The 13,664-nt window shown below is 41.4% G+C and overlaps 1 protein-coding gene across 13 annotated transcripts in view; it reads right to left on the bottom strand.

Moving 5' to 3' along the window:
• LOC140849507 (uncharacterized) overlaps positions 1-13,664 on the bottom strand; it is a 34,181-nt gene that overhangs the window by 3,448 nt on the left and 17,069 nt on the right. For 5 of the 13 annotated variants that reach the window (XR_012131440.1, XR_012131442.1, XR_012131438.1 and 2 more), the window contains 2 exons: positions 7,535-7,587; positions 5,148-5,292 (listed from right to left, as the gene is read on the bottom strand). Coding sequence is in view for 2 of the 13 variants with exons in the window: in XM_073236797.1 (XP_073092898.1) it covers positions 1,061-1,100; positions 5,148-5,292; positions 7,535-7,587; positions 8,056-8,183 (366 nt within the window). In the remaining 11 variants the exon portion in view is untranslated. Of the gene's footprint in view, positions 1-1,060; positions 1,101-5,147; positions 5,293-7,534; positions 7,588-7,793; positions 7,897-8,055; positions 8,184-8,238; positions 8,387-13,664 lie in introns of all 13 variants that reach the window. The other 8 variants (XR_012131436.1, XR_012131437.1, XR_012131439.1 and 5 more) reach the window with 5 other exon arrangements.

Here is a 13,664-nt window from a genome sequence, read left to right as displayed (position 1 = left end):
ATATATAAAGAATGGAGGAGGAAGAAAAAGGAGGAAAAAAAAAAGAACCTTTAGATTGTGTTTGTAATAGCATACTAAGTGATTTAACTTGGACTGTTAAACAGTAAGGAAGTCACCCTTGAACCTTTGGTAACCACAGATCTAAAGCCTACAATGGCAGTAAGCGCATACCTCTTGATAATCACCCTAAATGTAAGTGGTCTGAATGCACCAATCAAAAGACATAGAGTCAATGAATGGATAAAGATACAGGACCTGTCTATATGCTGCCTACAAGAGACTCACTTCAAACCCAAAGACATACACAGATTAAAAGTGAAGGGATGGGAAAAGATATTTCATGCAACTAATAGGGAGAAAAAATCAGGAGTTGCAGTACTTGTATCAGACAAATAGACTTCAAAACAAAGAAAGTAACAAGAGACAAAGAAGGACATTACATAATGATAAAGGGGTCAGTCCAACAAGAGGATATAACCATTATAAATACCTATGCACCAAACACAAGAGTACCTACATATGTGAAACAAATACTAACAGAATTAAAGGGGGAAATAGAATGCAATACAATCACTTTAGGAGACTTCAACACACCATTCACTCCAAAGGACAGATCAACCAGACAGGAAATAAGAGACAGAGGCAGTGAAAAACACATCAGAACAGATGCACCTAACACACATCTACAGAACATCCCATCCAATAGCAGCAGAATACACATTCTTCTCAAATGCACATGGAACATTTTCAAGAATAGATCATATAGTAGGCCACAAAAAGACCCTCAGTAAATTCAAAGAGATTGAAATTGTACCAAACAGCTTCTCAGACCACAAAGGTATGAAACTAGAAATAAATTACACAAAGAAAACAGAAAAGCCCACAAACACATGAAGGCTTAACAGCATGCTCCTAAATAATGAATGGATCGATGACCAAATAAAAACAGAGATCAAGCAATATGTGGAGACAAACGACAACAATAACTCAACACCACAAAAATCTGTGGGATACAGTGAAGACTGTGCTAAGAGGGAAGGATATTGCAATACAGGCTTACCTCAGGAAAGAAGAACAGTCTAAACTCACAATTAATGCAACTAGAAAAAGAAGAAGAAATGAGGCCCAAAGTCAGTAGAAGGAGGGACATAATAAAGATTAGAGCAGAAATAAATAAAATTGAGAAGAATAAAACAATAGAAAGAATCAATGAAAGCAGCAGCTGGTTCTTCAAAAAAATTAACAAAATAGATAAACCCCTCACCAGACTTATCAAGAAAAAAAGAGAGTCTACACACACAAACAGTATCAGAAATAGGAAAGGAAAATCAGTACAGACACCACAGAAATACAAAGAATTATTAGAGAATACTATGAAAAACTATATGCTAACAAACTGGATAACCTAGGAGAAATGGACAACTTTCTAGAACAATACAATCTTCCAAAGCTGACCCAGGAAGAAATAGAAAATCTGAACAGACCAATTACCAGCAACAAAATTCAACTAGCAATCAAAAAACTACCTAAGAACAAAATCCCTGGACCAGATGGCTTCAATGCTGAATTTTATCAAACATTTATTGAAGACCTAATACCTATCCTCCTTAAAGTTTTCCAAAAAAGAAGAGGAGGGGGAATGCTTTCAAACTCATTCTATGAGGCCAACAACACTAATACCAAAACCAAGCAAAGACATCGCACACACAAAAAACACTGGAGACCTATATCCCTGATTAACATACATGCAAAAATGCTCAACAAAATACTACCAAATCAAATTCAAAAATACATCAAAAAGATCATTCTTCATGATCAAGTAGGACTTACTCCAGGAATGCAAGGATGGTACAATATTTGAAAATCCGTCAACATCACCCACCACATCAACAAAAAGAAGGACCAAAACCACATGATCATTTCCATAAATGCAGAAAAAGCATTCAACAAAATTCAACATTCATTCATGATAAAAACTCTCAACAAAATGGGTATAGAGGGCAACTACCTCAACATAATATAGGCCATATATGACAAACCCACAGCCAACATGACACTTCACAACAAGAAGCCGCAAGCTTTTCATTTGAGATTGTGAACAAGGCAAGCACGCCCACTCTCCCCACTTTTATTCAGCATAGCTCCGGAGGTCCTAGCCATGGCAATCTGACAACACAAAGAAATAAAAAGCATCCAGAATGATAGGGAAGAAGTTAAACTGTCACTGCTTGCAGATGACATGATATTGTACGTAGAAAACCTGAAAGAATCCACCCAAAAACTAATAGAATAACTGAATTCAGCAATGTTGCACGATACAAAATTAATAAACAGAAATCTGTTGCATTCCTATATACTAATGATGAACTTGCAGAAACACAAATCAAGAAAATAATCCCATTCACAATTACATTAAAAAAATACCTAGGAATAATCCTAACCAAGGAAGTGAAAGACCTATACCCTGAAAACTACAGGACACTCATGAGAGTCATTAAAGAAGATATCAATAAATGGAAATGCATCCCGTGCTCATGGATAGGAAGAATTAATATTGTCAAAATGGCCATCATGCCTAAAGCAATCTACAGATTCAATGCAATCCCTACCAAAATACCAATGGCATTTTTCAGTGAACTAAAGCAAACAGTTATAAAATTCATATGGAACCACAAAAGACCGTGAATAGCCAAAGCAACCCTAAGAAAGAAGAATAAAGCTGGGGGGGATTATGCTCCCTGACTATAAACTCTACTACAAACCCACAGTTATCAAGACAATTTGGTACTGGCACAAGAAGAAACCCATAGATCAAAAGAACAGACTAGAGAGTCCAGATATAAACCCAAACATATATGGTCAATTAATATTTGATAAAGAAGCCATGGACATACAATGGGGAAATGGCAGCCTCTTCAACAACTGGTGTTGGCAAAACTGGACAGCCACATGTAAGAGAATAAAACTGGATTATTGTCTAACCCCATACACAAAAGTAAATTCAAAATGGACCAAAGACCTGAATGTAAGTCATGAAACCATAAAACTCTTAGAAGAAAACATACCCAAAATGTCTTGAATATAAACATGAGCAACTTTTTCCTGAATGCATCTCCTTGGGCAAGGGAAACAAAAGCAAAAATGAACAAATAGGACTACATCAAACTGACAATCTTCTGTACAGCAAAGGACACCATCAGTAGAACAAAAAGGCATTCTATAGTATGGGAGAATATATTCAGAAATGACATGTCTGACAAGGGGTTAACATCGAAAATATATAAAGAACTCACATGCCTCAACACCCAAAAAGCAAACAACTGATTAAAAAATGGGCAGAAGATCTGAACAGACACTTCTCCAATGAAGAAATTTAGATGGCCAACAGGCATATGAGAAGATGTGCCACACTGCTACTTATCAGGGAAATGCAAATTAAAACCACAGTGAGATAACACCTCACACCAGTTAGGATGGCCAACATCAAAAAGACAAGGAACAACAAATGCTGGTGAAGATGCAGGGGAAGGAGACCCTCCTACGCTGCTGGTGGGAATTTAAATCAGTTCAACCATTGTGGAAAGCAATATGGAGGTTCCTCAAAAAATTAAAAATAGAAATACCATTTGACCCAGGAATTCCACTCCTAGGAATTTACCCAAAGAAACCAAGTTCTCAGATTCAAAAAGACATATGCACCCCTATGTTTACTACAGCACTTTTTATGATAGTCAAGATATGGAAGCATCCTAAGTGTCCATCAGTAGATGAATGGATAAAGATGTGGTACATATACACAATGGAATACTGTTCAGCCATAAGAAGAAAACAAATCCTACCATTTGCAACACCATGGATGGAGGTAGAGGGTATTATGCTCAGTGAAATAAGCCAGGCAGAGAAAGACAAGTAACAAATGATTTCCCTCCTTTGTGGAGAATAACAAGGAAGCGAAACAAAGGAGGAACAAAACAGCAGCAGACTCACAGACTCCAAAAAGGGACTAGCAGTTACCAAAGGGGAGGGATAGGGGAGGGATGTGAGAGGGTGGGTGCGGAGGGAGGGAGAAGGGGATTGAGGGGTATTAGGATTAGTACATGGTGTGGCTGGGGCATCATGGGGAAGACAGTGTAGTACAGTGAAGACAAGTAGTGACTCTGGCATCTTTATTTTTAATTACTTTTTTATTAAGGTATTATTGATATACACTCTTGTGAAGGTTTCACATGAAAAAACAATGTGATTACTACATTTAGCCATATTATCAAGTCCCCACCCATACATACCCCAATGCAGTCACTGTCCATCAGTGCAGCAAGATGCCACACTGTGGCAGTGACTTAAGGTAACCCAGTGGTGTCTATCTCGTGGTGTTCAGCGCCTCTGTGATCCCCTCCCCTTGAATGTGGCAGAAATTCTGACTTGCTTCTAACCAACAGAATATGGGAAAGGTGACAGGATATATGGAATTATGTGTACATGATCACATTATAAGATTGAAGCACACCACATCTTGCTGGAGTTTCCATTTCCCTAGCTAGTTTGAGCCTTGAAATTAGCTATGTTGCTGAGTCCCGTGTGACCAAGAACTGTGGGCAGCTCTAGGAGCTGAAAGCAGTCTCCAGCCAATAGCCAAGAAGAAACAGCAGCCATCAGCCCGCAGCTGCCAGGAACTGAAGTCTTCCAACAACCTGAGTGCACTCAGAAGCGGATCCTTCCCCAGTCAAGTCCCAAATGACACAGTGACTACAGCCTAGTGAGACCCTAAGCAAAGGAGCCAGAGAAGCTGAGCCCAGACTCCTCACCTACTGGAACTGTCATATAATAAATGTGTGTTGGTTCAAGCCACTAAGTTTGTGGGAATATTGTTAGGCAGCAATAGATAATAAATCAGACATATGAAATCATTTGGAAGAAAATATACTGAAATGATGGTAGTGGTTACATGTGGGTATTGGGATTAGGGGTATCCTCCTAAGGAGGATATAGCCTCCAATATGCTTATGATACTTACATAACAATAGAAAGTTTTAAAGGAGTCACCAGGAGAAAAACTACTTGCCACATCTAAACCGCCCACACACCCAGGGTACTGGGTCACCCGCTGCACAGAAGCCACAGAGACTAAACCTCCAGTGCAGCTTTACCTGCAGGAGAGTGAATGTCGTCCTCAAACACCTTCTCCATCTCAGCCAGGTGCAGATGGGTAAACAGCTGGGACTCTTCTTGGAACTCAGACTTCTGGCTAAGAATGACGGATGGTGTCTGGGAGCTAAGAACCTCCTTGCACTCCTGGTGGTGCACATGTAGAACAAATATGACTACAAGAACCAGGGACTGAGAGGGTTGGTTTCCTGAACTGAACATTTTAAAGCACATCTTACTAAAAGAGAGACTCTTTGGGGAAGGTCAGAGCATGTTGTATTATAGAGCGTTGCTTACTGATGCAAACACGTAAGTCTTTATCACTTTTAGACCTAGAAAGACGAAGGAAGATCTAAACTGATTCTCCTTCCTTTGGAGAGTTAACTCCTCTTCCCATTTAACAGAAGTCACAACTGAGGCTCAGCCAGGTTAGTGGACACGGCTAAAGTCCCACCTCACACTTAAAAGGACTCTAATTTATAAGGTGCTTCAGTTCAGTAACTATATTTTTTCAGATCTCCAGTGCTCAGAATTCAAGACCCCAAAGAATCCAGCTTCATCTTCCCAGCCAGGTTGATTTCATCCTGACCAGCCCAGATACCCCTGGGTCAGATCTGATCATCTGTGCACCCACCAAAGCTCACACAGACCCCCCCCCCAGCACCCCCGTCAGGGGCTCTCTGCTTCCTCCTCCTGCTCACCGCCCCGCATCCCCCATGTAGCCTTCCCACCCCTCCAGCCCTCAGCAATGTCTCCACAGCCCCGACACCTGACTTAGCACAATGCTTTAAGTCACTAAAAGCTCAGGTCTTCAAAGGCTGCCTCCCTCAAAAGACTCCAGGGGTGGACGATGGGATAACCACTGAGTGTTGCTCACTCCTCCACCCCAACTCCACCAAAAGAGAAAAGGTGCTCAGCTTCCCATGAACAGTCATTGAATCCCTCATGGTCTATACACACTTGCTGAGCACCAGGCACTGTGGACACAGCAGTGAACAGAGCGGAGCCCTGCCTTCATGGAGCCCAACAGATGAGCTAATTAGTGGTCTCATCATCCATGTGGGCCCCTGGGCTTAGAAATCTCAGCACCATCTGTTTCTCTTCCCTCTTCCCCCTACGCATTCCTACTGCCGCTCCTATTGATTCTGTGATCCATCTCTCATGTCTAAAACCTCCTCTCCCAAATCCCTGCCCTACTCCAAACCCTGGCCTGCTGCTGGGACAAGCATAATGACCTCCCCTAACTGGGACAAGAGTTTGGCCTTCCCTTCCATCCACCTCCCAACACTGGCACCAGCCCTCTTTCTGAAAGGCAAATCTGATTACCCTGGCTCTGACACATTCCAGGGGATCCCTGCACCCCACCTCCTGAGCTAGGCATGCAAAGCCCTTTGCTACACAGCCCTGGCATGTCTTTCCAGTTGCAATGCACACACCATGGCCCATGGACAACAGCTGCTCTCCACCATCCTGGACACAGCAAACATTCCACTTTACTCACGTTGTTCCCCCTAATACAGACCATCTCCCCCAGAGGTGAACTCCTACCCATTCTTCAAAGTCTAGCTCATATGGCACCTCCTTCAAGGAGCTTTTCCATTAAGTATCAGGTGAGAGTCCTCACTATCACCTCCATGCTCCCAAACTCTTTGTTTCTATCTGCCACACATACATACTTGTGCATGTCTGTCCATACGTGTAGACAGCAAGATGTGATGGGAAACCCATGCTGCTGAGTCCCAGAGCTCTGGGTTAGCATTCTGCCTAGCTCTCAACTTCCTAGCTAATTCATCTTGAGCATATCACATCACTTGTCTGAGCCACAAGTTTGCTCATCTGCAAAACAAAATCCACAGTACCCACCTTGCAGGGTTGTGGTGAGCCCTAGATGACACCCGAACACAGGTGAAGCCCCAGCAAACTGGAGTTGCACCATAAATGACAGCTCCTGGGAAGCTCCCAGCCTCAGAGAGAACTCTCTGAAGGCAATGGCATGTTTATCTTAATTTAATCCTAATTTAATTTATACTAATTATTTCTATATTTGGCAGCCCCAAGCATGTCATAGACACTAGATACTTATCTGGCTGGATGGTAATTTGTACAGCCCACCCCACCATTATCACAACTTGGCTGGATGAATTAAGTATAGTCCATGTAGAGACTGCAAATTGGTAGCCTCAGACTCATTGCATTTGGCCAATGCAGTGTTTTAAAAGGAAAAACCAGCCTGCTGCATGGCACACTTAAGTTACCTACATGGTGTGGTAAACATGGCAATATGCAACCCCTGGCACAGAGACTGAGAGCCAATAGACTTCTATGCTGATGAGCAATTGGGTAGCTCCAGAATGTTTCCTCCCGTCATCAACTCAGGCAATTTTCTTACCTTTTGACGTTGAGGGCTCTCTCTCAAGTCTTCAGAAGACACTGATTTTTGACCTAGAATAGGGAATCATAGTTGTTTTAACTCCAGTTTTGTAAGGATCATGTGGGAGGCTTACCTAGCCCGGTCACAAGGGGGTGGAAAAGAAGTCAGGGTCAAGGTGGGGGTGGGGAGTGCTGCCACATACCCATGGACACCCAGAATGCATTTGATGAGCATCCCCTTTCCCCAGGGGCTTCACCAGCAGGGAGCTTTTTCCAACCTTACACCTGTGAGACTCCTTTCCTCTGATGGAGTGAAGGTGTCCTGCTGAAGCCCTGGGGCTTCTCCAGTTACTATACTCCTGGCTTAATGCCAGAGGCTTCCTAAAAGACCACAGGTTTTACAGAATTAGAAGCAGCTTCGAGGCCATGTGGTAGTCCAACTATATTCAGATTAGGAAAACAAGGTACTGGGGCAGGCACGTATCGAAAGGTTTTAAACACATGCTGTACGATGGGGCATGACAGTACAAACATCCTCACCTGTCCTCCAATACCCCTGGGGACAGGAGTACTTTGGGAGAGCTGGCAGAACCCTGCTCACAGCAGCGGGAGAGGTCCATGCCGCAGAGCTCTGCTCTAGGGAGGGCATGATCCTAGGACAGTGGCACCTCCATATGAGAAGGAAGACAGGATCTGGTTAGTATTATTGGAGTGTCCATGTACCTCCTCAGCGAGTCCCACCGGCAAGCATGGAGAGGGCACTCTAGGATGGCAGGGGACGGCAGGAAAGAGTCAAGCCCAGACGCGCTCAGGGGACAGAGCGAATGAGCCAGCTGGGCTTGACACAGAGCTCCCGGCAGCGGGGGAAGGCCTAGTGAAAGAGAAGAGGGAAAAGAGAAGTGGAAGCAGAATGGAGAACCTTATCTTTCACCAGGGAGTCTGAGCAGGCTGAAGGGCCTCATGAAATGCCTCAGTGCAAGATGCAGACAGGAGGAGGAGGAGGGCTGACGAGGGCCAAGAGCGTCCAACCTAGCAGTGCCCCGGCGCAGCTCCGGTGCGAGGGCCAAAGGAGAGAGCAGGGCCGCAGGAAAGGAGATTCGGGAGCAAGAACCAGGGCAACCCAGGGCAACGCTGGAAACATTCCCAGAGAAGGGAGCAGAGAGGGAAAGCGGCCTGATGCCTGCGATGCAGGGCTGTCCAATTAGAAACAAAGCGCAAATACCTGGAAATACGGGGACTGAAACTTGAGGATTGGCTACAGTTTAGGGGATAGAAGAGGAGGAGGTACATACAAGACAGGAGTCACTGAGGAGGGCTGGCTGTCGGGGTGGGCCCCGATGGTAAGAAGAGGGCCACTAAGGTCAGCAGTTAAAGACCACCACTGAAAGAAGCTGAAATGAATGTGTAAGTCCATCTCTGTTAATATGTGCATGTGTATGTTGGCACATGCATAGAAAGAGAGCTTGGAAAAATATACTCCAAATGTAATGGAAGTTATCTTTGGCAGGTAAGATTATGGAAGGTGTTTCTACAGTCTAAATCATGCATTTCTCTATTTTTCATTCAAAAAAGATTCACGGCATTCATTAGGATTTATTTCAGTGGAATGGGTAGAGTGGTGGGTAGTGACTTAAACTGCTCATCTATGAAGACCATCTATGAAGACTAGAAGAATCATTGCGATAGCATTGTTCATAGAGGCAAAAATGAATGGCTATCAGAATAGGAACGGCTGAATTAATACACCTGCACTCAAACATCACCAAAGCACTCAAGGGGGGGAATCTGACTTCAGCAATTAGGAGGGATTTCCATGAAGTACTAATAATTAAGGAAAGATACAGCAAAGGGTACACACAACGATGCCAGTTTTTACAGAAGTGACAGGTACGTGTTCATACATATAAGAACACGTTTGCAAATAGGACTACCTTTAATAATTATGGGCTGAGGGCACGAGAACAAATATAGGTCCACATCAGTAAGTCTGCTTATTTTAAATGTTTATAAATCTAGTTAATACACTACTACATAAAATTCATTCTATTCTCTATAAACATGAGCAGCTTTTTTTCTGAACACATCTTCTCAGGCAAGGGAAACAAAAGCAAAAATGAACAAATGGGACTGCATCAAACTAAAAAATTTCTGTACGGCAAAGGACACCATCAGTAGAACAATAAGGCATCCTACAGTATGGGAGAATATATCTGTAAACGCCTTATCCCATAAGGGGTTAACATACAAAATATATAAAGAGCTCACACATCTCAACACCCAAAAAACAAATAACCCGATTAAAAAATGGGCGAAGCCGGGCATCAATCTACAAAGAGGTAAAAAGCTAACCTTTTCAAAGAATACTGCTTCTCTCTCACTTACCAACTTTACATTTCCCTGTATGGCCCCAGAAGATGGCTGGTTAGCCATAGATGGGTAAGATTGCTCAGGGGAGGAACAACCTAAGACAGGCACAGTCGCAGGGGGACCATCAGGTGAGAAATTGGGGATCAACAGAGGTGAGGCTTAGAACCTCACCCCCATTTTGAGAGAAATCTTCTGCATCCGTGGATGTTTTGTTGCCCTTGTCTAGCTTGGATTAATACTTAGTCTATAGGCACAGACCTGACCATCTACATTTGCCCTCTTACAGCACAAAATTATGTTTTCTACCTTTATCTTGCATCTACCTACCACTTCAGCATTTTATTAAAACAAAAAACTAAGGGAGAAATGTGGGATTCCCATATAAATCAAGTATAAAAATCAAATGAATAATCATATCTGACTTGATTGTTTATAGTTCATGATACGTGATCAAAACTGAACATTTCTGTGATATAACTGCCCTTGCATTGTTCACCATGTAAGAACTTATTCACTATGTAAGAACTTGTTCACCATGTAAGAACTTGTTCGTTATGCTTCAGAAGATTGGAGACTGTTGAGAATTAGGCTTGGGGTTGATTAATGATTGTGCATTGAGTCCCCTATACAGAATTTTATTGTTGTTAACAACCATTTGATCAATAAATATGAGAGATACCTTCTCAAAAAAAAAATGAGTGGAGGACCTAAACAGACATTTCCCCAAAGAAGAAATAAAAATGGCCAACAGGCACATGAAAAGATGCTCCACTTCACTAATCATAATAGAGATAAAAAAAAAAACCAAAACTGGTTCTTTGAAAAAAAAATCATTCAAACTGATAAATCTCTAGCTAAGTTAACCAAGACAAAAAGAGAACACAAATTACAAGTTTTAGAAATGAAGGAGGGATCATTTTTACTGAAGAATGGACATTGAAAGGATAATAAAGGAATTTTGTGATCAGCTTTATGTTCACAAATTTGATAACAGATGAAATGGACCAATTCTTTCAAAGACACAAACTACCAAAACTCACAAAAGGAAAAATAAATCATCTAAATAGGCATATATCTATTAAATCAAATCAATAATTAATAATCTTGTATTAGTCATTGATCGTTTCAATGACTAATTCTAACAAACATTTAAGGAATAAATGATACCAATCTCTTCCAGAAAACAGAAGCAGAGCGGTCACTTCCTAACTCATTCTGAGGCCAGTGTTACCCTAATACTAAAACCATCAGATTAAGTCATTTATAAGAAAGTATATTACAGACCTTTCATAAGTGTAGATGCAAAAATCCTAAAAAATATCTGCAAATCAAATCCAGCAATGTATAAAAAGAATTATGTGCCATGACCAAGTAAGATTTATTCTAGGTATGAAAATCTGGTTCAATGCTCAAAATCAATTGATGTAATTCATCACATCAACAGGCTAAAGGAGAAAAATATATGATCATATCAATAGATGCAGAAAAAGCATTTGACACAACCCAACAACCATGATAAAATTCTCAGTGACCTAGGAATAATAGGGGATATTCTCAAATTTATTGATAAAGGGCATTTACAATAAACCTACAGTTAGCATCACACTTCATGGTGAGAAACTGGATGCTTTTCCCCTAAGACCAGAAACAAGTAAAGGATGCCCCCTCTCCTCACTCATATTCAACACTGTACTGAAGTCCTAGGTGATGCAGTAAGAACAGGAAAGATATACAGATTAGGAAGAAAGAAATAAAACTATCTTTATGCACAGATGATATGATTTCCTATGTATAAAATCCCAAACACTTGAAAACTCCTGGAACTAATACATGATTATACCAAGGTCATAGGATATAGTTAATATGTAAAAGTTAATTGCTTTCCTGTATGCCAGCAATGAACAGTTGGAATTTGAAATTAGAGACACAATAGTGTTTACATTAGCACCAAAAACAATGAAATACTTAGGCACAAGGTAACAAAGTATGTATGGGATCTACATAAGGAAAATTATAAAACTGATGAAAAATATCAAAGAAGATATAAATAAGTGGAGAGACAGTCCATGTACAGGATAGGAAGACTCAATATTTTCAAGATATCAGTTCTATCCAGTTCGATCTATAAATTTAACACAATCCCAATCAAAACCCCAGTAAGACTTTTTCATGGGTATTGACAAACTGATTCTAAGTGTGTATAAGAAGGCAAAAGACCCAGAATGGTCAACATAATACTGAAGAAAAAGAATAAAGTGAGAAAAGTGGCACCACCTGACTTGCCATAGAAACTATAGTAATCAAGGCAGCATGGTATTCATGAAAGAATAGACAGATTCACTGATGGAACAGAATACAGAGCCCAGAAACAGACACACACAAATACAGACAACTGATTTTTGACAAGGAGCAAAGGCAATTCAATGGAGAAAATCTTTTTAACAAATGGTGCTAGGACAATTGGACATAAAACTTACGGAAGATAACATAACGGTAAATTTAAGTGACCTTGAGTTTGGTGATGAATTTTTTAATTCAACACTAAAAGCACAATCCATAGAAGAAAAAATGAATTCCTTTGAACTTCATTAAAAGTAAAAACTTGTGGTCTGTGAAAGAATGTTAGGAGATTGAAAAGGTAAGCCGCTTCTCCAGACTGGGTAGAGTGCAAAAGCAATAAGGAACCTACTAAAAGTTGGCCTGCTTTTTATATTTGCTAACCAAAGTCAACGATTACATTGCCTTCCCCCACCCCTCCACCCCCAGAAAACTCCTTTGTTGGTCTATATTCTACAGAATCACTGTCGTTACTGTTACCCTTTAATATGACATGAGCACATTTTAAAACTGTCCTGTAATAAACACTATGTTCTACATAGAACCTAATTCAGGGAATTTCATTATACACTTGGCTCCCAACACACCCAGACTCAAGTACAGGCATCTGTTTCAAGTCTGTCAACAACTTGGAATGGTTCAACTCAGCCTCAGACACGGTTGGTACTTCACCCCATGCCCCACAGGCCTGCATTTAAACAGCAAATGTGAGATAAGCGGTGACTGCACGGAGTGTGAAGGGCAGGAACAGCATGTGAGTGACTTCCCTGTCCTTCCATGTGCAACTCCCACTCCGAGTCTCCCAGATTCACTCTTTTGCAAGTGTTTTCTAATGGGGTGTTTTCCTTTTGGGGGAAAAAAATGTGACTTAAAAGTATTAGTTCATTACTGTTTTTTAATACTGTAATATTGCATTGGTTTAGTTTGTTATTTTTCCCTGCCACAATTATTTATATGCAAAGTTCAATAAAAGAAAATTGCCACTATCTGCATTTCTTTTCTGGCCATTCTTATTATTCATTTTATTTTGTGATTATTAATGTCAATAAGTATGTTGCATGGGTGAGGTGGGGGAGGGAAAAATGGCTGCTGCATGAAGGTGAACTCCATGCCAGGTGCCGGACTGTGTTCAGCCCTGACCTCACTGGAAACTTCACACTGACCCTGTGATAAGAGCTTTGGTAGCTCATTTTACAGGTGCAGAAACTGAGACTCAGTGAAGAGAAAATGAACCCAGGATTACAGTTAATAAGTGGCAGAAGGGACTCAAACTCAGGGCTGGCCTGAATGCAAAGTGCATTTCTGAAATGCCAGCAAGTGTGGAGACCGTGCCAGAGCAAGGCACAGGAATGTGGGCTGGGCTGCTCAGGGCTTCCTGGAGTATGCAGTGCTGCAAGGACCTGCCCATGGCAGACGGCAGTGAGGCCTGAGGACCATGTGAGGAG

Source organism: Manis javanica, chromosome 5 (assembly GCF_040802235.1).
Source record: "Manis javanica isolate MJ-LG chromosome 5, MJ_LKY, whole genome shotgun sequence".
NCBI classification, from domain to species: Eukaryota; Metazoa; Chordata; class Mammalia; order Pholidota; family Manidae; genus Manis; species Manis javanica.
The sequence above is the reverse complement of the archived record's forward strand: the minus strand, read 5'-3'. Positions and strand labels throughout refer to the sequence as shown.